The 23,510-nt window shown below is 42.7% G+C and overlaps 1 protein-coding gene across 6 annotated transcripts in view; it reads left to right on the top strand.

The window, feature by feature from the left end:
* App (amyloid beta precursor protein) overlaps positions 1–19,995 on the top strand; it is a 228,643-nt gene extending 208,648 nt beyond the window's left edge. For 3 of the 6 annotated variants that reach the window (XM_031364310.1, XM_031364308.1, XM_031364312.1), the window contains 4 exons: positions 3,837–3,890; positions 9,643–9,743; positions 12,579–12,725; positions 19,008–19,995. In XM_031364310.1, coding sequence (XP_031220170.1) covers positions 3,837–3,890; positions 9,643–9,743; positions 12,579–12,725; positions 19,008–19,109 — 404 coding nt within the window. In that variant the 3' untranslated portion in view covers positions 19,110–19,995. The remainder of the gene's footprint in view (positions 1–3,836; positions 3,891–9,642; positions 9,744–12,578; positions 12,726–19,007) is intronic. The other 3 variants (XM_031364311.1, XM_031364309.1, XM_031364313.1) reach the window with 1 other exon arrangement.
* The last annotated feature ends 3,515 nt before the right edge of the window (positions 19,996–23,510 follow it).

Raw genomic sequence — 23,510 nt, 5'->3', positions numbered from 1 at the left:
AGTTCTTGGCCAATAAGACACCTTGTCTTAAAACTCAAGGTGATGGCTTCTGAGGCATAACTCCTGGGGTTGATCTCTTGCCTCCATACACACATGCATATACACACACACACACGCACACACATCTGCTAATGATTAACAGCACAATGTCATATAGCAGTAACAAGAGAGAACAGGAATCTAGTCAATACAAGGGCTTACCCAGAACATGTGAGCCCTCTACCTATTCAATCTGCAACAACACCAGCCTAACTTTATGTCCCAGAGGACATGAGTCTTCATGTTTGCCAAGTCTTGAGGGTCTCACCTTTATTAGTCCCAATACCCCATTAGAGCAGATATTTTGAAAAGCCTTTTCAACAATTAATACTTTTTTTTTTTTGGTTTGAGTTTAATAGTCTGAGGGGTAAACCTAGGATTTGTGCATGCTAAACATTGGTCCTACTACAGACCCATAACTCCCAGCCTACAACATATTTTTTTTTCCATTATTGGGGGCAAACATAGGTAGATCTCCCTCCAACCATGGTAGCATATATCATATGTATAGTTCCTGTGTTGAGAACAGATATAAGTGGATTCTGAGTGCTCATTGTCCAACCAGCCTATATAAAACTGCAAGCTGCAGGCTCAGTGAGAGACTCAAGGCAGCAAAGTAGAGTGTTAGAGCAAGATACACTAAGGCCCCTCTGCCTTGTGCATGGACCAACATACAAGTGCACACAGGGGCACACCTGTGTGCATGCACCACTCATGACATGTGCACACAAAACTATGGAGACATAACTGAATTCATAAGTAGAATAGAAGTGAGTTCTAGATTCACGTTACCATTACATCCTTACCCTTACATCCAGTGGGAAGTTAGAGAACCATGTAGGGTGTGGGCTGTTGTAATAACCCTGTGTGCCACATTTAGTGTCCTGGATCCTTGCCCCCACTAAATGGCAGTCATACCTCTCTTTGCTTAGTCTAGGGACTAAACACCACATTCCCCTTGGGATAGTAGCCAGGGCTTACCCTCTGCTCCTAATGATCAGGTCTGTATGACTGCTCACATGCCTGAGCCTCCCCACCCACTGTCCAGCCTGAGATGATTTGTATCCTCATTCCTTGCTTAAAGGCAGTTTGAGAACATTTCTGTGGGATAACATGGAAAGCTCTTCAAAAAACCCTTTTAAATGGAGCTGGGTCTTGTTAGAGAGGCTTGGTCATTCTCTGTCCAGATGGCTCACCATGCACCTCCAGCAGGCCTCCAAATGAATAAGTAATAAAGGCATATGATACTTGTTCCTGCTATCCCTTTCCCGTGTTCCCTGTTCTCCTCAACACACACACCCTGAGCTACTAAAAAATACCTACAGCTCTCAAAGAATTTCCTTTCATTGTTCATGAGGACTAGCCTAGTTTCAAATGCTTACCAGAAAGGGCTTGGTTTTTTCTCAACAAAAACAGTCAAGACCAGTGGATGCCTGGTCATTTAGTTCTTTTACACTGAGAAAAGAAAAGAGTTAAGAGCCCGAGCGTGTGGATGACTTTAATGAAACAGTATTTTCAGGACACATCAGGACAGTTACTTACACAAGTGAATTCAGACGTTGAGGCAGTCAGAAGGTGAGACCTGCATGGGATCGAGCCAGACATCCCTGCATGGATCGAAGAGGTGATCATAAGTGCCACCCCTACCTCAAGACATGGGCAGTGGATGGCTGTTAAGTCCGGGAATCAGTTCTCTTCAAAGATGCAACCCATGGTCCAGTAGGGGACTCTCCACCAGTATGCATGCTGGCGGTGCTGAGTGGACTCCATGGCTGAAGGAAATGACCCAGGAAGTTGGGAGGGTTGAGTAGAAGAGGGTGGAGGATAAATTGGGTTTGAGGGAATGGAGTGGGGATTTTGGTTGAAGCACAGTGCATGCATGTCCCAAAATCTCAGATCATTAAAAAGGCAATAGGTAAACAAGAAACAAATTTTCATGTCATAAACAGTATCATAAAACAATATTTTCCAGGTCAAGGAAATTTATCAGAATTATGTTCTTACCCCAGTATAATGAATAGCACTTAGAATAATGTCTTCCTGTATGCTAGTAATTTTCATTATTATCATAATAATGATGGATTATGAGGCCACCGGCTATATACCTAGCCTGTGAGCCACAGGGACAGGTGCTACCCTGAGTCAAATGGACTTTTTCTGAAATGTGACTGTCAGAGCGAGTGGAGCTTGGTGTGGGCACACCAGCAACTGCTGCGCCCTTTAGCCCCTCATCATCAAGACATTTAAAAAAGTATAGTCCTCCTTCAACTAACTCCATTTTAGAGGGGTCATAAAAACCACGGTTCATATTTGTGGTGAGAAATGAAATATAGAGAAACTGTCCATGTCATTGTTAAAATATACAGGACATTCAGTCAATATAATCTTACAGTGTGAGAAGCTGCTGAAGTATATTTTTAAAACAATCAGTCCTTACTGCAATAAAAAGATCAGGTGCTATTACTTTGATTTTTTTCCATAATAGGAATCAGCCTCGGGTGGCTGTTTGGCCACAGTCACACACCTTGACACTGGTTCTAGGTTTTATCGATGTCACTCCCCACTACTTTCAAGACCATGTTGCCAGTTTCCACACAAGGAAAGTCAGGACCGCTTCAGCCTCTTGACGTAGCCAATTCTCTAAAATGCACTCAGAAATTCTATTTGCTCATATTATGAAGACAGCTCGCTGTCCTTCTGTTCCCTGCCACCGTTCTTGCCAACGTGTGCCATTCAGAATGGATTTGGGTTTGTGGTTACCACCGACTACTTGGCCTGTGAGACTCTGGAAGCTAAATGGTTGAAACTGCTGTTCCCCAAGGCTCCCATCAAACTCCTGCTGGCTTGCCTCCGGCCACTGTGCTCACATTTCTTTCTTACTTTTTACACTTGCTAGACCTGACCCAGGGGACTCCCTCCTCTCTTGCCTTCATCTGCCTTTCAGCCACTGGTTAATCCTAAAAGCTTGACTGCCCTCTCTCCCTTCCTAATTTCGTCAAAACTCAGTATCAGCTCAGGGAAGTGCTCTCTGACAAGGAACAGAACACCATCTTGGGAATGCCAGGTGGTGCTGAGCCATGGTGGGGATTACTGTACACAGACGATGTTTTCTTTGGATCAGTCCCAGAACTCGTACAAAAGGATGATTGTGACTGTCAGCCGATATGACAGGAAATGGTCTCATTTCACACAATTCAGCTGAATGTCATCTGTACAGAGGAAACCAGCCATTTAAAAGGAGAGTCAGGGGAAGCCCATGGGTTATCTATTCTACCCTAAACTCAGAAGGAATTTGCTGCACTAAATGGCAAAGCTTTGCTCTCCTGATAAACTCGTATTTGCATTTCCCCTGGCAATTGAATAATCCCTTAGTAGTTAATTAACTGTAAAAGAAGATAAGATGGAGGAGTTGTAGGAGGAGGTATCTTTAAGGTTTACTGCTGGGCTGGGTATAATCTATTTTATTTCTAATCAAAAGCCAAGAAACCATCTCTAACCTAGCCCAGAGGAAAGTCCACCTTCCCCGGCCTTCTTCTTTGATCCTATTGCACATCCTGGTGAGCCCTTTATGAACAAACTAAGGAAACACATTGGCACATCGTTGGCACTAAGCCTTTGGAAGTAGTACTCCTCCCATCCTTGATGCCCAGGATTAGCTCACAAAGGTTCTTTTTCCAGCTGCTCCTTTTTCATGACTTGTTTATTGCAAATGCTTTCCCTTGCTCTGTGTTCAGAAGCCACGACTTAACCATCCTGATTTGTCTCATTTGCTCTCTGTCTCTTGCTTCCTGCACCAGTTGAGCCTGTTGACGCCCGCCCTGCTGCTGACCGAGGACTGACCACTCGACCAGGTATCTGACTCTCACCCCATTTCACCTCTCCTCTCAGCACCGTGCGCTTCAGCAAACATGCCTCTGGATTGCACGTGTTCCAAGAATAGAATTTAAAACGACCATGGGCACCAAACATTATTTCCGATTCTTGGCTTCTCCTTATGCTTCATTTCCCAAGTTCCTACGTGATCTGTTTGTTTGTTTGTTTGTTTATTTGTTTGTTTCTGAGCTTTCCTTTTGAGACTCAGAGAGAGTCTTTTTAAACGTGGGACTCTTTTTTCTTGATTTCTTTCTTTTTAATAAATGAAGAGTATGATACAGACCCTGTACTCAAAGGTGGTGGAAGCCCAGGGAGGTGTAGAGTTCAGTGGGAAACTGGTTATTGGTGCAGGCATCTCCGTCCTTTCTTGTTTAGTATTCATGGGAGGTCCTTGAGCAGGGCCAGACTTTTGTTGGTTACTAAAAAAGACACAATTTCCTTAAAATATCATTACTGGTATTTCTCCAGATCCAAAAACTGCTTTTTGTCCTTTGTTGATTGTATACACTTACTCTCAGCCAGTAGCTGAAGTAACACAACAGATGTATATGTATAATTTTACATAGAGGCCCTTTTGTTTTCTGTGCTACAAATTTCTTCACTATTAAAATAGATATTTCTTTTTATACAGTTTCCCAAAATTGAAAAGAAATGGGTTTTGACCCCCTACTCTATGGTTAGCCCCTGGCTAAACTTAAAATCTTAAGAATAATGTCACACCGCAAGAGACATAGAACCCACTTGTGTCTACTCCATGCACAGCCTCACCCCACTAATAGTCACCAAAAAAGTGAATCAGAGAGCAAAAAGTCAATGAATTAAGAGATCTATATATTGTGGAGAGATTTTCTTCCAAATAGCACATACCTTCCCAGGTTTACTTTCTTTATGCCCATATCCCATGAGATACTCAAGGACAATGTTAGTGTTCCTTGGGGACATCAATAAAGGGAAATAGTTTGGCTTCCTGGTTCGGAGGTATCCCCAGTAAGACCAGATATGGCCCCACCCACCCCTCTTCTTGCCATTCAAGCCTCTAGCCGTGGCTGCTGCCAGCCATGCTCCTGGGTAAAGACTTTGAGAGTCCTTCTAGCAGTGTGCTGATTCCACAATGTGGTTCAGCAACTGAGCAGAAATTGCAGAGTGATACACTGACAGCTGATCTCATTGATCCAAGGAACATCTTGTCTGAAGTGCTTTTAAAGGAATCTTGAATTATATAAGTTGTACACTCTTTGGGCTCTCTCGTGTCCTCTTTAGTGACAGTGTCACTAAGTAAATGTCCACAGAGCCACCAGTTGGCATTCCCATGCTGCTCTGCCAGCTAGTGAAGCCCAGGACACAACCAGTTCGGTTCTCACCACAGCTAAAACCAGCTTAAGCTGGTCTTATCGTCTAGACTTTTTAAAATGGCACACTACTCATTTTATTTTTAAAAGATGACCTATTTTCATCTATAAACATAAAATGTAATATTGAGGCATATATCCAGCCGATTTTATTAAGTTCCTCTATTACATAAGAACGATTTGTTCCTGCTCAAATAGTCTGGCACTAACACAGGCAACCAGCCCATTTTCTCACTCTGTTTACGTTAACCACATGAAAAAGGCATTTTCATATACTGGCAAGCAAAAGTCATCTGTTTTGAGAAAAGAAACTAATGGCAGTCTATAGGGTGGGGAAAGCCTACAACAATATAACAGTATTATTCCATGAGAGATCAATGTTGTAAATTCTGTGAAGACTCAGAAAAGAATAAATGATAAGGTTCCTGCTCCTGGGAACTTGAGATATAATGGAAAACAACATACTTTGAATATATAGAAAGATGGGAGGGCAGGGATATATGAGGACACACAAAGACATTTGGTGACAGAGTATGTTAGCCAGGGAGCTCTCTGGAAAGGAGCTTTCCACAGAGAGAGCAGAGTGTGAGATTTAAGGCATAGAGGAGGGTGAGGAGGAAATTAGATTAGAAAGTGTCCTGGGCTTGTCCTTGTAAGACCCGTATCCATATCCACATCCTTCAGAAGATAGCTACTGAAGAGGAAAATGGTTTACACTGAACATGAGGAAACCAGCTAAGCTGCAATTATGAACATGGAACATGCTTGCAATGTCTGAGGAGTTGTCTAGGCTCTATCTGCACTTCTTTGTTAGCAATGAGTCTGCCACGTATTCAGATTAATACCTTCCTTTGTTCTCAATGTGTTCCGATAACTCTATAGCCACACGTTATGAACCCACACATTTGACTCTACTTTAGATTTTCCAAACTTAGATACCCTTCCCAGGATTGCCCTGTGCCATTGCTCTTTGATAATCTTTCCTCTCGCTCAAAAATAAAGAAAGAAAGGTATGTGAGTTTTGGCTTACTCCTCCTTAGGCCTTGTTTTTACATTTCTTCTCTTTCATATCTGAAAACCCAGCATACTGAAACTTTTAGAGAATAATGTCACCCACAAGCCACAATAATGATGCCAATTTCTGGGCACAGTAACAATCCTAGCTACTAAATCTTCCTGGAATGTTTCCAGGGAAAAGAGACTCTTACAGACAATAAGAAAACATATCAGCAGTCTCTTCACTTGATATGTTAAGCTACCCTTCCAATATTCCCTATCCCTTCCTTCTCCAGGCCTAACAATCTAGTTTTGTGTCCCCCAAGAGATATTTTCCTATTGATTTATTTCATTGTTCTATTGTTTTGTTAATCTCTTTGTAATGATATTGCTTAGTGGTAGAATGTCTTCTAAATGCTATTTCCATGCTGAACAGCAATGAAAGGGGGACTCTTTCTGCTCAGTCTCACACTACTGAACTGGGACTATGGCCAGTCATGCTAGCATGTGACGTGACTTTGATTTTTGCCTTTTTCCATCATCAGACACATTGTCAGTATCCTTTCCACAATACCATGGGCTTAAATGATTTTGAGTGGGGACTTAATTATTTACATATTCATTGCAAGGCTGTACTCTCCACCTCCCCGCCCCCCAGATATAAAAGGGCAGATGTCTTAAGAGTTTTCTTTAGAATCTCAGAAGTAACTTTTAACTGCTGTGTTACTACTCACATGTGGCAAGGAAAGGAGGCATGAAAAAGAATTCACTGTTGCTATAATGAAGAAGTGGGTCAGGCTTTATAAAGGTTTAGAGGAAGATGAAAATAAGCAACCAGGGTGATTTAAAGAGTATCATGTCACTGCCACATTAAAAAAAATAGTGTCAGGAAGTACAGAGAACAGAGTGAGTTATAATGTGAAAAAAAGGATTTTTTTTTTTTGAGTACATAAAATAGAAGGTTGCAGCTCTTCAAGTAGCATTCACGGACAGGGGCTGTCAAATGAAAACAAGCAAGTTAATGAGATAAAACAGAAAGGGGACTGTACAGCTTTCATAGTGTCTTTCTTGTCCGAATTAATAAAAAGGATCACCCCGCCAGGTGGTGGTAGCACATGCCTTTAATCCCAGCACTTGGGAGGTAGAGGCAGGCGGATTTCTGAGATCAAGGCCAGCCTGGTCTACAGAGTGAGTTCCAGGACAGCCAGGGCTACACAGAGGAAACCCTGTCTTGGGGGGAAAAAAGGATCACCCGATGAAAGGAAATTAAAGTTCCGATAGAACCCAGTGAGAAAAGAAAGTGCTAAGCCTTTGTATCTGTCACCTATTGTATTTGTATTTGCTGTATAACAAGTAGCCCCAGAATTTAGCCACTTTTAAGAGCAAGCATTTAGGTCCTTATAGCTGGTTTTGGCCAGAATTTTAGCATATGGCAGAGCTGGCTGGTTCTGGCTCAGGCTTTTTCATGAGATCACAATGAAGTCATGGCCAAAGCTGTAGTGTCATGAAGGTCTGACTAGAGCTGACAGAGATCAAGCACTCTTGTGGCTGTTGTCAGGAGCCTTCAGTACCTTCCCATGGCAGCTGGCTTCCCCCACACGAAGAAGTACAATAGAGGGAATAAGAAAGAAGCTTTGGTGCCTCTTCTAACCACCTTGACATCAGTTCTACTTACTTAGATGCTATATTATCCCCTGCTCCAGAGGACAGAATTTTAAGTCCTGGTTTTCTGAAATAATTATTGATAATAAACGTGTGTTGTATATTCACCTATCTAGCCAAGTACAGTTCCTTATAACCCAGGCCAAGAAAACATAAGGAGGACTTGAACAACAGTGGCTAGTCGTTGTGAGAGTTAGAACAGACCAGGAAGGCCCAGCTAGAAGGAACTAGGGAAGTGTAATCCAGAGACAGAAGCGAGGGAGAGCAGTGTCACAGCTGTGAACAGGTTGGCAATCATCATGGGTCTGGTTTAGAGTGGGTTGTCTGAGGGAAACATTGTGGGCAGTTGAAAAAGAGGTAGTGATGAGTCACACCCAGCATGGACTGCCGAGGTCTGTCAAATTATCCTCACTCTCAGCAGAAGCCATGCTGACAGCTAGACTGGCTTTTTCAGTGCTTGTGACCTTGTGCTTTTCAGTGTCAGTGGGGGTAGGGGGTTGACAAGTTTTCCAATACTTGATGAACAAGATTGGAAGAACCATTAGACCAAGAACAGGAAATGAGTTCCCACAGGAGTTGCAGGAATTTACAATGCATAGCCAGAGAAAGGAATCCTCACTGCCTTTCTTTTAATGACTGACACACTTGCTCAAACCTATCTTGTGTCAAGGATAGATGCCTGGCTCGCTCTAAATAGAACCAGGCTTCACAGTGTAGGTTATAGGGAGACTGTGTTGGATTAATCTAAAGGATCCTCCTCATATGCAAAACCAAAAGCCAGCATCTGCATATTGATCTCTTCCTTTGGATTCACAAGGTGCTAAGAACCTGCCTCCCATTGGAAACATCATGGAGGAGATGGCTCTCAAAGCCCTTCCTTCATACCCTCAGATTCTACTCAGGAGAATAACTTCAGAAAATACTATATAACTGATGCAAACTGACGTCTCTTCTGTGTGTCTTCACTTTCATTTCTAAAACAGATTTACATTTTAGTTCCAGCCTCAAATTAATATTTGAATCATGAAATACTGTAAGAATTGGCCCAGGAATTATGAAGCCATGTATAGAGGAAGAAGAATTAGGTAATGAATTCGATTAGCCCCAAAGAAGCTTTCTGCTCATTGCGTGCTCCTTTAGAGTCAGCAGACGAAATGATTCCACGTGGCATGTTCAGCTAGAGAGCTAGGATGCTTAGCTCAACAAATTAGGTGACTGACAGTGCCGCGGTGCACAGAAACACGAACGTAATTTACTTGCAATGAGAACGAAGCTCCAGAGTAATGGATTTGTTCTCCCAGGTCATTAAAGTTCATTTTCAAAGCTGTGCATTTAGTTTTTCTTTAAGCAATGCCAGCCCATAAAAAAAAAAAATGTACACATAATAAACAACAAGACACTAAAACCAAGTCAACATTTCTGAGGTACAAATTTAACCCAGCATCTTAACCAGCATTGATTTTTCTTCCCCTTTCTCTCCCTCCCCCTTTTTAATTACAGCATGTGTTTGGCCACAGAGGCATCACATTCAGCTTTCTTCAGTCTTTTTGCTTGCTAGGTGGTAGTTAATGGTTTAAATCTAGGATGTCATTTTTTCTTGAGAAAATTCCTAAATCCGTTTTCCTAAAAGTTCTGACCTAGAGAGAACTTTAAGGCAGCTTTGCCTCATTGTGGTTGAAGGTTATACTAGTTGACGGTCCTGCATACTTTGTGTTTGACGCAGGTTCTGGGCTGACAAACATCAAGACGGAAGAGATCTCAGAAGTGAAGATGGATGCAGAGTTCGGACATGATTCAGGATTTGAAGTCCGCCATCAAAAACTGGTACGCAAAAATAATCTACCTCTCCCCACGACTGTGTCTGGCCAGATGACATACATGGTACCTCTTGGCTCGTCCTGTGCCAAAACTCAGAGGGACTGCTGGGAACAAAACCAAAATGCCTGCCTAGGAAAGGAGGGTTCTGTGCATAGTTCTTTCTGACCAGAAGCCGCTGAGCCCAGGTAGAACATACAAGTGTAATTCATTTCAGTGCTGCAGCTCTATGAGCTAATGTCCATGAACTATGCTGCCTAGGGAAATGGGATTTTCAGGTTGAACATGTCTAATCCAAATATCCAAACTGGAAAGCTCCTGAACTTAACTTCTTTACCTTCTGCAGGATACTACAAACATGAAACTCAACACCATAAAGTTCCTAAAGGCATTGTATAAAACTGTCTTTAAGCTAGGTACATACTGTGTGTAGACACACAAGTGAATTTTGCTTAGATGTGGTTCCAGTTTCCAAGATAATCCCATTATGTAAATGCAAAAAATTAGAAATCAAAGATTTTTGAAACCCCTTTGGTCATGACCATTCTTGAGTCACTGTAAGTTATATTTGAAGAATGAATCTTAAATAAACATGCGGGGAGTACTTGCTAGTACGGATCCTCTTTTGCAGTGTTTGCATAAGTTCCCATCTACAAAGGGACTATCTCAGTCCATCCCGACCCTTCCTCCTTCCTACCGCTTCCCCACATCCAGTATCTCTTTTCCTTACAAGGGAAAGATAGCAGAGACCCTTTAAGGTGGGTGAGCCAAGGGGTGAGTGTAGCAGCTCAGCTTCTCAGTCGTCAGAAACCTTGGGCAAAGCAGTTAGCAGTTTCTCTTAAGACAATGGCATTTTTCTTCCTTATGTCATAATCTGAATGAACAGAGAAGCAAGGGTAGGCAGAGATTATGTAATTTTCTACCAAAAACTCAGAAATTCAAAGAAGCTAAGTCCCAGATTTTTAGCCTTCCTTCCACGTGACCAGTTATCACAATAAAGGACTTAAGTGGTAATTTAAAAAAAAAAAAAACGGTAAGAAAATCCCTGTATAGTGGTGCCTGGTGAGGACTCCAGCACTGTGCTTGGATGGAGTGTGGGAGACTGCAGTCTGATTCCTCTGTGAAGGCCAAGTATCTTCCCAGTGTTTGCAGATAAAATGTGTAGCTCCTTGTATGAATCTCCAAAAGAAAAGGCCTTTATTGTTTGGCTTCTCAACTCTGAATTATTGTAGCAAATCTAAAGCTGGCTTGGGATTCAAATTTGCATATTTTTTTTCTCTTTTTTATTCAGAAACAAAGCACCCAGCCTTCTGAAATGTAGTTTTCATTGGCAAGTTTATTGCTGTTTTGTTATTGTGAAATCAGAGGTGCTCCTGATCAGGCTGAAGCTGCAGGGTTTCAAAACAAATCTGGGGTCACTGCTGGAGGGCTGCTGGGGGTTAGGGTGTGGAGTGGAAGATGAGTTTCCAGAATCCCATTTTCCTGAGCTAGTGTCATAGACGCCCTTCTCAGTAATTACATGAACTTCTATAATGCGACAGTGACTAATGGCAGCCGCAGCAATTAGGGGTATCAGCTCCCTGTACTATGCTAGCTGATAAGATAATGTACTATAATTAGTGCAATGAATATTACAGAATTACAGTATTTCCTTAAAGACAGAGGGAGATGTCCAGACTCACATTTATTCCTGATCGCTTCACTGTAGTATCATTAGGTAATTAATGATTTCCTTTAATAAATATGTTGAGCTAGCATATTTGGTTGGCTAGGGGATTAATTATGAGCCATTTCTAATTTTGCTGCTGATGTGCCGTGAGTAACATCCGCTTAGAAAATTTTTATCTGCTCTAGTTTACCTCGTCTTTGCAAACTGCAGCAGGGATGGATTTAGCAATGGAAATCGGTCATTCACCTATCTTGAAACCGCCTGGAAAGAATTATTTAGGGAGCTGTGTGCACTAACTTACATAACAAACGTGCTATGCTATATGGTTAGGCATAGCTCCCTTTCCCTCCCTTGTCTAACCCACCATAAGATCATCTCTTATATAACAGGATGATTAAAGTGCAGCCTGTATGTGTTATTCCACCTAAGTCGATAAAGCTGGAAAACACAGGCTCACTTTTGGAAATAGCATGGAGCCTTGTGCAGAGACTTTCTCATTGTGGATACATTTCTTCTTTGTGACGTTCTCAGAATTCTTTTTATGTTCAATATAAACAACCAGAGTAAAGCAATATTGCCAATTTTGGTTTCTAGAGGCATCCTGATAAAGTATGAGTTGTTTGGCATACTAAGATTCTCTGCCTACTGCTGCTTCCCATGGGAGACATGGCATTTTTAAAGGAGAGTATGCATTTCATGGTTGACTGAATCTAGGTACCATTGAACTATGAAGTAGATAACTTGGCTGTCCTTTTCTCTCTGATTAACTCCTGTGCTTCAGAATGTTTATTGACCCATATAGAACATGTCCGTTCAAAGAAATGGAAACATGCAGATTCAAAACCTAGCTAAGGGCAAAGCCACCTGCTGCGGGCAGGAAGGGCATTACCTTTTCCAGAACAACGGTGAGGACCTCTATGGTTTTCACCAAATTCTTACCTGTTAAAGGATTTCAGGTCCCTGCAGACTTCTCTCTTAGGAAGCACCAGAGAAATTGACTTCAGAACCTGGGAAGCCATATGTCACTCATTATTCTGGAAACAAGGATGTGCATTCCTAGACACCCGCCAACTCACATTCCCTGAGCTATGGTGGAAGATCCACTGAAACTTTTCTACATCCTTTGTCTCCTGCACTTAGCGCTTACCGACCGTTTTCTTGGCTTCTTTTCAAAGGTGTTTTTTGCAGAAGATGTGGGTTCAAACAAAGGCGCCATCATTGGACTCATGGTGGGCGGTGTTGTCATAGCAACCGTGATTGTCATCACCCTGGTGATGCTGAAGAAGAAACAGTACACATCCATCCATCATGGAGTGGTGGAGGTAGGTAAACTTGGAGGCTTGTCTGCAAGTGGGAAGCAAGGCAGGAAATACAGGCGGGGGCCACCTAGGAGAAAAGCAGCAGCCCTCCGTGGTGCTAGGGCACAGGGGCTTTCTGGCTGTGTTTTTCACCCACCCCTGGGTACCGTGAATTTAGTGTGCTCTTATTAACATTATGCATTGTTACTTTAATTTATGACTTGTATTGAAATTAACCAAAGTAAGACTAATTATAACACTCAGCTCTAAATATATATATATATATATATATATATATATATATGGTTTCTCTTAAATAACAAAAATGGTATCAGAAGTCAAAAAAACGAAACCTAGACATTCATTCCTGGTTTGATTTTTTTTGTTGTTGTTGTTTTGTTTTGTTTTATTTGGGCCTCTGATTAGAACCAGGTGATGATAAGTAATACTAATTTTCAGTAATGACTCTTACCATGAACGTCTTGAAGGAAATGACACAGTGGCAAATAGCTCAGTGTATCAGGCATGATTATCATGGAGGAGCAAAAATCTTAGTTCCATGGTGCTAGTGGAGAAGCACAGGGAATGTGGAAAGAGTGTACAGAGGAGACCCCACACTGCATATGAGATGGATTTCTTTCTGCCCGCAGACCAGTCAAGCAGGAGTTCTTACCACAGAAGTCAGTGCTTTTGTCATCAGGAAAGTACAGGACTCAAATGTAACTTCTTCCCCTCTTAATGTGGGGAAGAAAGAGCAAAAGGAGGTAGATTTATAAACATTTAAATACACTCGTGGTGATGGGGAAGTTTGAAAATATCCCTGTGTGAAAAACTTTTAAATAGTTAGTAGTGTGAACATTCTAGAACCCAAAGAGCTCTGGGGCCAAGCCGAACTCATTTTGTAGGTGAGAGAAGTCAATCAAATAATAAGAATCACACAGCGCCAAACTTAATATAGTCTGAGTTCCCCCCCTACTACACATTGATTTCCATCAGAGGCCAGTGAAGTAAACATCTCACTAAAGCCAAAGAAAGTACTCTAAGCCATCCTTAATCAGACAAAGGCAGGGATAAGTTAATAAACTCAAGTGAGAGAAAGCCAGAAATCTCACATCCGTCAGTCCTTAGACTCTCCACAGTTGATTCACGGGGATGCTCGTGAGTTTTATTTTCCTGTCCCAGTTGATGTGGATATACTAAAGACCAGTGTGTTAAATGAGACCCAGGAAACTGAGGTGGCAAGAAGAAAAAGAATTGAATATTTCACAAACTAGAGTATAAGCACATTTTGTTTTGTTTTTTAGAGTAGTAACTCTGGGGCTGGAGATATACTCAGTAAAGTGTAGCACCCTCACAAACTACCAGGCACATCAGTGAATGCCTGCGGTGCCAGCCAGCACTGGGAAGAGACACGTGAATCTGAGGGTTTGCTGGCATCTCGAAAGGTTCAGCGAGAGACTCTGTCTCAAGAAATAAGGTGGAGAGCTTTGAGGGAAATACTCAACCTCTGATCTGCACATTCACATGCACAGACACCAAATTTGGGGTTATTTCCAATGTATCTTTTTCTCATTTCTAATGAAACCTGGTTTTTTACTTCAAACCCCTATTTGCATGGGTGAGTAATTCAAACACTCCTTTGAGTTTCATTAATAGAATTCTATTTAAACAGTCTTAGATTGGCGAGACTGTCCAAGCTAGGACTTCCTGCCAGTTCCCATCTTGATACCACAAGCTGCAGCCTATCTCTGCTTGCTGAGTTAACCAGCAAGATACCAAAGCTACCACAGTGGGTATTACACCACAAAGTTGTTGAGTGGATTACACAACAAAAATGCACTTTCCTGCCCAGTCATGGAGGTTAGAAGTCTGAGACTGGGCTGTCAGCAGCCTTGGTTGCACCTGATGCCTCTCTCCTTGGCTTGTAGATGTCTGTATTCTCCCAAGGTCTTCACATAGTTTCCCAGGGGTCTTACTATGACCTGATCTCGTCCTTCTAAGGACATACTGGGCTACAGTCTGCCCACATGGCCTCATTTCGCTGTAGTTGATAAGGGCACAATGTTGTCCAGTAAAGCTGAACAAAAAAAGTGATGTTCTTACCAGAACTCCATTCCCACTGAGACATTTCCTCGAAGGCTTCAGTACTGACACATACTAATGCTGGCGTCTTTGAGCTACTCCCAAAGCAGGCCTTGGGAAACAGCAAATGATGCCACCTTACCTCCAAACTAAGTCTCCTCGTCAGCGCCTTCCTGCAGCTGGGGCCAAGTGTTTCTTTCGGTCGTTTACCAAGAGACTCTGCGTCTTCAGCATGACAGAGGGAAAGAGGCTGACATGTTGCATGATGCAGCATCCTGGGGGGTGGACCACTCCTCGGCGTATCCGAGTGGTATCTTCTTGGGCACCTAGAAATGGTCTTGATGTTCACTTGATTCCCTATGGACTCACTTTGTCATCCTGGAGAGGGATACTGTGGAGAATCTGAAATCTCCCTTTCCCTTTAATAGTCTGTGTTTCTGTCCATGCCGAGACTGTGTCCAGCTCTGTACTGGGGACATGTACAGCCCACACGGGGACAGTGGGTTAAAATAGAACTCACTTGTAGTGCTGTGCCCATGCCCTGCCCAAGGGGAGGTGTCATTTGGCTGAAATGGTAGAAGTAGGCCACCAGGAGCTACTCTGCAGCCTGGGCTGTCTGTCGGTAGTGAGGCACACTGCCGTGGGCTTCAGGAAGCCCTTTCTTTATCTTGTAGCACCTCAGGAGTGTGCAGGATGAATGTCATCTTCCCCTGCCCGACCTAGGAGGGCTGCACGCACTCGACCACAGTGTCTCCACAGCCATAGGTTGAGCCCGCCACAGAGCAAAACTATTTAGGGAAAATGATGCATCTGAGCATGAACAGATTATTCCCTAAATGATAGCTATCACAACCATTTGCATTTAGATTGTATTTGGAATTATAGGTCATAGTCTTCTGGGGGCGCTGAACTCTACGGGAGAATGTGTGTAGGTCATATGCAAATACCATGCTTTATTAAGTAAGGAACTTAAGCGTCCTTCCTCTTTGGTTTTGGAACTGATCTCCTGTGTGTGCTGAAGGAACCCTGCATGTGGAAATGGCACTACTCCCAGCTCTGCTTAATTTCCTTCATGAATAAGTAGACCTGCATCAGTAAGAACAAAAAGGGCCAATGAATGTACTGAGTGTCCCCACCACTCAAGGCCACATCTTTGTATTTTCCAATCACCTGGGCATATCTTGTCCTCACCATGAAAGACTCTCATGGGTCACAGAGACAGCGAGCCTAGGAAAACTGTAGAGGGAAATGTGGACGTGCAAAGAACCCTAGTGGTTATTATTATTATTATTATTATTATTATTATTATTATTGATACAGTAGATAGCCATCAGAAATGAGAAGTTGGTTTGGGTTTTTAAAAAATACGGAGTAAATATTAACTGAATGATTTGTTCAACGTGATGCCAAAGATTCACTCTGCCAGCAAGATTTCCTACTTTAGTAGTTGGTGTCATGGCCCTTGAGAATATTGCCTCTTGAACATGCCCACAGTTTCAGTCTGTTGCTAGTGGCACATAGTGGTCACAGAGGGATTGGTACAGTCCTCAAGGTAGCTTTGAGGGCCCTTGCAATGAGGAAGGTTCACCCTTGTTCTTTGTTTAGCTGGAGGTTTCTCCCTAGACATGAATATTCACTTCCAGAATCAAGAGGATTGGGGATTAAAAGATGCCATTTGGACTCTTCTCCTCAGGTGCCTTTAAAAGCAATCTCTTCAGAAGCCCAGAGCCCTGTGGACACTGAGGGCTAAGCTGCCCCGTGTCAGGAATCCCTTCTGCTTACCAGCAGCAAAGGGCATCAAGGATCAGCACGGAAAGCAAACAAAGAAAAGACAGGGAACTAAGGTGCCCAGAGTGAGTCAGCTCTCTGAGTCTTGGATCTCTCGTGGGGCCACCTTGAGCATTTATTTTGGCGTTTGAAGACAGAAAGCTAAATAACAGTACTAAACAAGCAGTTCTTGGAAAGTGCAGGTGACTGCTGACAGGCAGCTCGAGAGCTGCCGCCCCTCCTCGAGGTATCAATCGACTCTAACACGCAGCTGTATATATTTTTCTACACTAAAAAGCAGCAGCTTCATGATTGATCTCCAAAGCAAGTTTATTTTTTTTTAATTCCCTTATTTGAAATTTCAGTTTATGGGGTCATAGAGAGTGGAGAAAATGGCCAGGTTCAAGTGACACACGATTGCAGACAGGCCCATCCCTAGCAAGCCAAATAGGAGGGTGACTGGATGCTCTCACTTTGGGAGTTCATCTGTAGAGAGAAGGCCTTTTAGCTTGCAAGCCTGTGGCCAGTTCCACAATTGCCAATTAAATCGAGGTGACCTCATTTGTTGACAACAGAGCGGATCACAGCAAACAGGAGGAGACAGGAAAAACACCTGTGCGTTTCTCCCAAAGGGCAGCGATGCTGAGCATCCATTTGAGCAGCGTTCTCTGATGGCTAGCTCCTAGGCAGGGCTTGATATAAGAGGGAACACCCAGGCCATTACTGCACTAGCCTGGAGATGGGACTGCAGGCAACTCTCACAGGAGGAAAGATGGGAACAGCTCCCATCTGGATCCCACCTCCTGCAGTGGGAGGAGTCAGGGCCAATGAGCAAAAGGAACTGTCCCATGACCTGAGAGAAGGGCAGCTCCTCTTCCCACTGCATTGGACTGTGTCATGAAGTCTGTCTCACGCCCAGCCTAAAAAGAGTCACTGGTTCTGTGAAGTGGGGCCACACACAACGGTCAGGAAGGAAGGCTCTCCGTCTGAATTACTTCTTAGGTGGGACTAGGCATGATCTATGTGTATCATATGATCTATGCGTATCATAGCACGTGTCTGTCCATCACCTAGTAGCTACTGACAACACCGACACCATGTGCTCTCTGGCTTTTTTTTTTCCTTCGTTTTTTTTTTTTTTTTCCTTCGTTGGTTTTAGGAGCCACCACTGCAGTAAGACAGTCATGTAGGGTCTGAACTGTGCCACCCTGGCAATAGACAGGGTGAGGGCAGGGGGACAGAGACAGAGAGAAAGCTGGGGAAATTGCCAGATATCATTTGACAGTGCTCAGCAATGGGAAATGGAGTCCTCTGGAAAATGAAACTGCAAGCTTAATTCAGTCCTGGACAGAATCAGAAATATCCCTTTGAAATAAAACCCATAGAACATACCTTAACTTTTGTGTGGAAAACATGGACAGAGTCTCCTCATCTTCCACTAGTTATACAGAGCCTTGAGCTCCTGTTAATGCAGCAGACTTAAGCAAACACCTCCCCTTCTCCTCACTGGGAGAGGTAGGACAAAGTATAGAAACAAGAAAAGCCATTAGCTATTGTATAGAGATGCATGCCCTGCGCGGTCTGCAGAGACTAACACCTGCACGGCTCTCCGTGACAATGGCTGAGGCAGAACATGTTTACCACACTGACCTGATCTTACAGGTGAAGCCTGCAGAAGAACTCTGGGCTGGAGGGTATAAGGCCTGATACCATCCCCCAGCACGACAAATTATATATGTGTTGAATGGATGGATGGGTGGGTGGGTGGATAAATGGATGGATGGAAGGATAGATAGAGTGTTATGTATAATTAGGATAGTGTGTCAATATAGCTCCCCTTTGTGTCAAGCAATACCCCTTTTATATACATATACATATACATTATACATATACATAACATATATATGCGTTACCTTTATTTATACCCATATATATAGGGGTATGTATATGTGTATATGTATATGTGTATATGTGTATGCATATGTATGTCACCTTTATTTAATAGGCTCTCGGAACTCTCATTAACATTTCTACAGAGATAAAAGAAGTACCTCGAAATAGATACCTGGGGTCCCAGGAAGCTGAGTGTTAGTTATATTCTGCACAGATCTAAGTGTCACTCACAGTGTGACTTTGTGAGATAGATTTTCTTTCTAGTTCATCATCCTACAATTCCAGGCCTGGCTGCTTCAGCCAATGTGCCCTGTGTGGACCTGAGTAGTCGCCGCAAGATTTTCAGCACCACCTAGTGGCCAGATGCAGCATCGGCGTAAGCCGTTGGCTCTGCCACATGGTGTTAGAAGTTGGGGCTAAAGCTGAAAGATAAATCATGGTTATTATGTACTTTGGGGCCAAAGAAAAGAACTGTGCATCATGTCCTGTTACTTCCTACGAGTACCGTGCTCCCTTAAAGTCCTCGATGTATTTTAAACCCGAGTCTCTGTACCTGCTTTCTAGGTTGACGCCGCCGTGACCCCAGAGGAGCGCCACCTCTCCAAGATGCAGCAGAACGGATATGAGAATCCAACTTACAAGTTCTTTGAGCAGATGCAGAACTAAACCCCACGCCCCGCCACAGCAGCGGCCTCTGAACTTGGACAGCGAAACCATTGCTTCACTACCCATCGGTGTTCATTTATAAAATAACGTGGAAAGAAACAAACCCTTCCGTTTATTTACTCACCCTCGGCTTTTGACAGCTGTGCTGTAACACAAGTAGATGCCTGAACTTGAATTAATATACAAATCAGTAATGTATTCTCTCTTTCTCTCTTTACATTCTGGTCTCTACACTACATGATTAATGGGTTTTGTGTACTGTAAAAAAAAAAAAAATTAGCTGTATCAAACTAGTGCATGAATAGATTCTCTCCTGATTATTTATCACATACATAGCCCCTTAGCCCGTTGTATATTATTCTTGTGGTTTGTGGCCCGGAAAACTCCTACTTGAAATATGCTTTAAAAATCGATGGGGGATGCTTCGTGTGAACGTGGGCGTTTAGCTGCTTCTCCTAAGTATTCTTTTCCTGATCACTATGCATTTTGAGCATTTTTAAGTATTCCAGATGATTTAGAAAGTTCTTTTCCATGACTGCATCTTACTGTACAGATTGCTGCTTCTGCTCTCTTTGTGACATAGGAATAAGAGGATACACATTGATTTCTTTGTGCCTGTTTTATGTGCACACATTAGGCATTGAGAATTTGAACTTTTTTTGTCCATGTATCTTTGGATCTTTGATAAAAAATAAAAAAAAAAAATCCCTGTTCATCGTAAGCACTTTTACGGGTGGGGGGAGGGAGTGTTCTGCTGGTCTCCAATTACCAAGAATTCTCCAAAAATTAATTTTCTGCAGGATGATTGTACAGAATCATTGCTTATGCCATGATAGCTTTCTACACTGTATTACATAAATAAATTAAATAAAATAACTCCAGGCAAGATGTTTCTTTGAAGGGTGATTGTGGACATTGAGTGTGTGAAAGGGAAAGGCAGGATCCCTGCATCTGTCAATCTAAGGTGCTTCATTTAATAATACTGACAGAAAATGAGACCCTGGAGGACAATAAGAGGGCAGACCTCTCTGCCCTGTCTGCACCTGAGACAACCCCTTGAGGCATTCTACAGTTTGTATAAAATTGTGTTTTCACAAGAATACATTAAACTGGTGTTATTCTATGGTAAGAGTTTATTTAGTCATCTAGACTAGTGAGAATGCCTCTCATCTGGTCACTCACACCTAACTTGTGAGTCTGAAGAGGAAATTGTGGAAACACAGCTCTTAGTGCTGGTAAAATGTTCCATTAGTCTAATTGATGGAGTTTATTGTTTTTAAAAGACCCTATCTTGGTGCTTATGTTCTGTCTTAAGGTTTATTCAGCTTACACTTCCACATTGTGGTTTATCACCAAAGGAAGTCAGAACAGGAACTCACACAGGACAAGAACTTGGAGGCAGGAGTGGATGCAGAGGCCATGGAGGGATGTTACTGGCATGCTTCCTCTGGCTTGCTCAGCTTGCTTTCTTATAGAACTCAGAACTACCAGCCCAGGGATGGCACCACCCACAATGCCCCCTCCCAACCTTGATCACTAACTGAGAAAATGCCTTACAGCTGGATCTCATGGAGGCATTTCCTTGATGGAGGCTCCTTTCTCTGTGATAATTCCAGCTTTTGTGTGTCAAGTTGACACACAAAACCAGCCAGTTCATGTTCCCAATGTGAAACACAATAAACAAACAAAACAAAAACAGAAAAGCTGTAGAGTTTGGGTTTGTTTTGTTTTGTTTTGTTTCGTTTTCAAGCTAGGGTCTCAAGTACCCAATTTACCCTCTAACTCATGTAGCCAAGGATGACCTTATACTCCTGATTGTCCTGCCTCCACTTTGCAAATATTGGGGCTGCAGCATGTGCCATCATGCCCTGTGTATGGGGTGCTGGGATTTGACTCCAGGACTCCCTATATGCTAGGTAAGTTCTCTACCAAGTGAGCTACATCCTCAGCCCCAGGAAATGACAGGTAAAGCAGCTGATAGTCTGCAGGAAGGTCTGGACCTGGGAAGTCACTCCTATTTGGGGGATATGGACATTCTAGGATATTTAACCGCTTCTACCTAATTCTAACCAGAGATGTCTCCCGAGCTGTCTGATGCCTTACACTCCTGTGACTCCAGTACTTGGGAGGGAGGCAAGAGACCAGACCTGCCTGGAAAATAGGGTGAGATCCTGTCTCAAAAAGTAAGGAACAAAAGTGTCTCCAGAAGACGTCCTCCAACACTAGAAAAACAATCAAGTGTTCAGCCTGCCATACATCTTTTATGAAAGCAACTTGCAAACCGTTGATCTATAAACAAATTTTCAACACTTATTTTACGTGCCAAGTGTTTTCTATGATACAATGAATATAGTTGTGAGTTTCAAAGGACTGCTGACTGGGTAGTCTGTGCCTTCCACTGTGTGTATTCTGGAATCAGACTCACGTCATCAGGCTTGGCAGCAAGCACTTTCACCCACTGAGCCATCTCCTTATCCTTCATCTTAGTTTAATGGCCTATGCACACAATCTTTTATTGAGGATGCATGTGTTCATCCCAGCAACTATGAGAAGTAATAGACAATGACTAGACGGCTTACACCTCACACTTCTCTGTTCTGCTAACCATAAAGAAGACTGTGGTGACAGTATTTGGACTCTAGAAGAGCCTTCTTCTTAGCTTGCACCTGACTGAGTAGAGACTAGACTAGACTCTAGACTAGACTGACTAGAGAGGGAAATCTCTAGTGTTTCATCCTCCTGGGGTGTTAATCCCATCCTGAGACCTGACCTGACCTAGCCCTAGGCACTTCCCAAACATCCCATCTCTCCATGTCATCATTGAGAACTGGGGTTTCAACATAAATTTAGATCCAGCTCCTCTTCCAAATGTCAGGGAGCACATTGTTCCTTCTTTATTGTCCTGTGTCGAAAGAATGTAGGAATCAGCCAAGCTGATTTGCACAATGTGCTAGGGTAATGGTGGCACCCAGCTTGTGGGAGTAACCAACCAATAACTGATTTGAGTTAAGCCTCTCTCCACAGGGAATAAGACCAGATAGCCTTGGGACCTAGGGGAAAACAAATAATACTGGTCAAAAAAAAAAAGTGATAATGAATTAGCCAAGCACATTTTAGCTTTACATCACAATATTTAAACAAAACTGAAGTTTGATGTTTCAGTACATCACTATAGTATGGACAAATCAGGTGGAAACTCACCTGAGGATTAACATTTTCGCAGAAGAATTAGGCATGACTGCTGTACTACAGTGCACAGGATAAATTGTAAGAATAAGTATCATTTTGCCTGGCCTACTGAGAGGTGATAGGATAATTCTAATACATTAACATCTAGTACATTTCTACTAATGTCAACGAAATTGAAAACTGACTCCCAAACATGGCTGTATATGACACTCCAGGCCATCCTTCAGTTGTAGTGACCATAAGTTTTAGTTTTTTTTTTTTTTTCAAAGAGGTAAGATTTGAAAATGCTGTGTGACTTTCCCAGAGGAGACATAAGCAAACATCTATCCCAGAGAGATCATCAAGAACAAAGAAATAATTTTCCTGAAGTCTAACTGGGCAAACATTGTGTTTATTAGGAATACCATGGGGGAAACGGATGAAGCGCTATTTACAGAGGCATGGTTGACTTAAGAGCGGCTGTATCACCAAAAGGCCCGCCCCTGAGGAAAGATGAAACCCCACAGCTCTCTGCAGGCTTGCTCTCCACAGCAGTGTGCTTGTATAACCTTGAGGAGGAAGGGGCCTTGTGAATATTGTTTCAGGAACTTTCCTAGATCGGTGGTCATTTGGCTCCTGAGTCTAAAGAAGTCTCCTGGACAGAACGATCTTGATAAAGAACACACTGGCACCCAGTTCAGTGCTATGGCAAGGACTTTGGTGTGGTTAGCAAGGTGAATGACAAAGGGTATCTAAGAACAGCTTTAGTTTGTATTTATCCCCAGTTACATTTAGACTTCCTTGTGCTCAAAGGCTATTTTACAGTTCAAATTTTCAAGTTCTATCTTTTGAATTCAGGCTTAAAGTCTATATTAGTATCCACTTGGCAACTTTTCTGTGTCACATTTCCACCTGCAGAGTAAGTTTTTGTCTATGGTCTTAGTTAGAGTTTTATTGCTGTGAACAGATACCATGACCAAGGCAACTCTTATAAGGACAACATTTCACTGGGGCTGGCTTACAAGTTCAGAGGTTCAGTCCATTATCATAAAGGTGGGAACATGGCAGCATCCAGGCAGGCATGGTATAGTAGGAACTGAGAGTTCTACATCTTCATCTGAAGGCTACTAGGAGAAGACTGACTTCCAAGCAGCTAGGATGAGGGTCTTTAAGCCCATGCCCACAGTGACACACCTACTCCAACAAGGCCACATATACAAACCATCATATCTA

This window comes from Mastomys coucha, unplaced genomic scaffold (assembly GCF_008632895.1).
Source record: "Mastomys coucha isolate ucsf_1 unplaced genomic scaffold, UCSF_Mcou_1 pScaffold12, whole genome shotgun sequence".
Lineage (NCBI taxonomy): Eukaryota > Metazoa > Chordata > Mammalia > Rodentia > Muridae > Mastomys > Mastomys coucha.
This window is presented reverse-complemented; position numbering and strand designations above follow the sequence as displayed.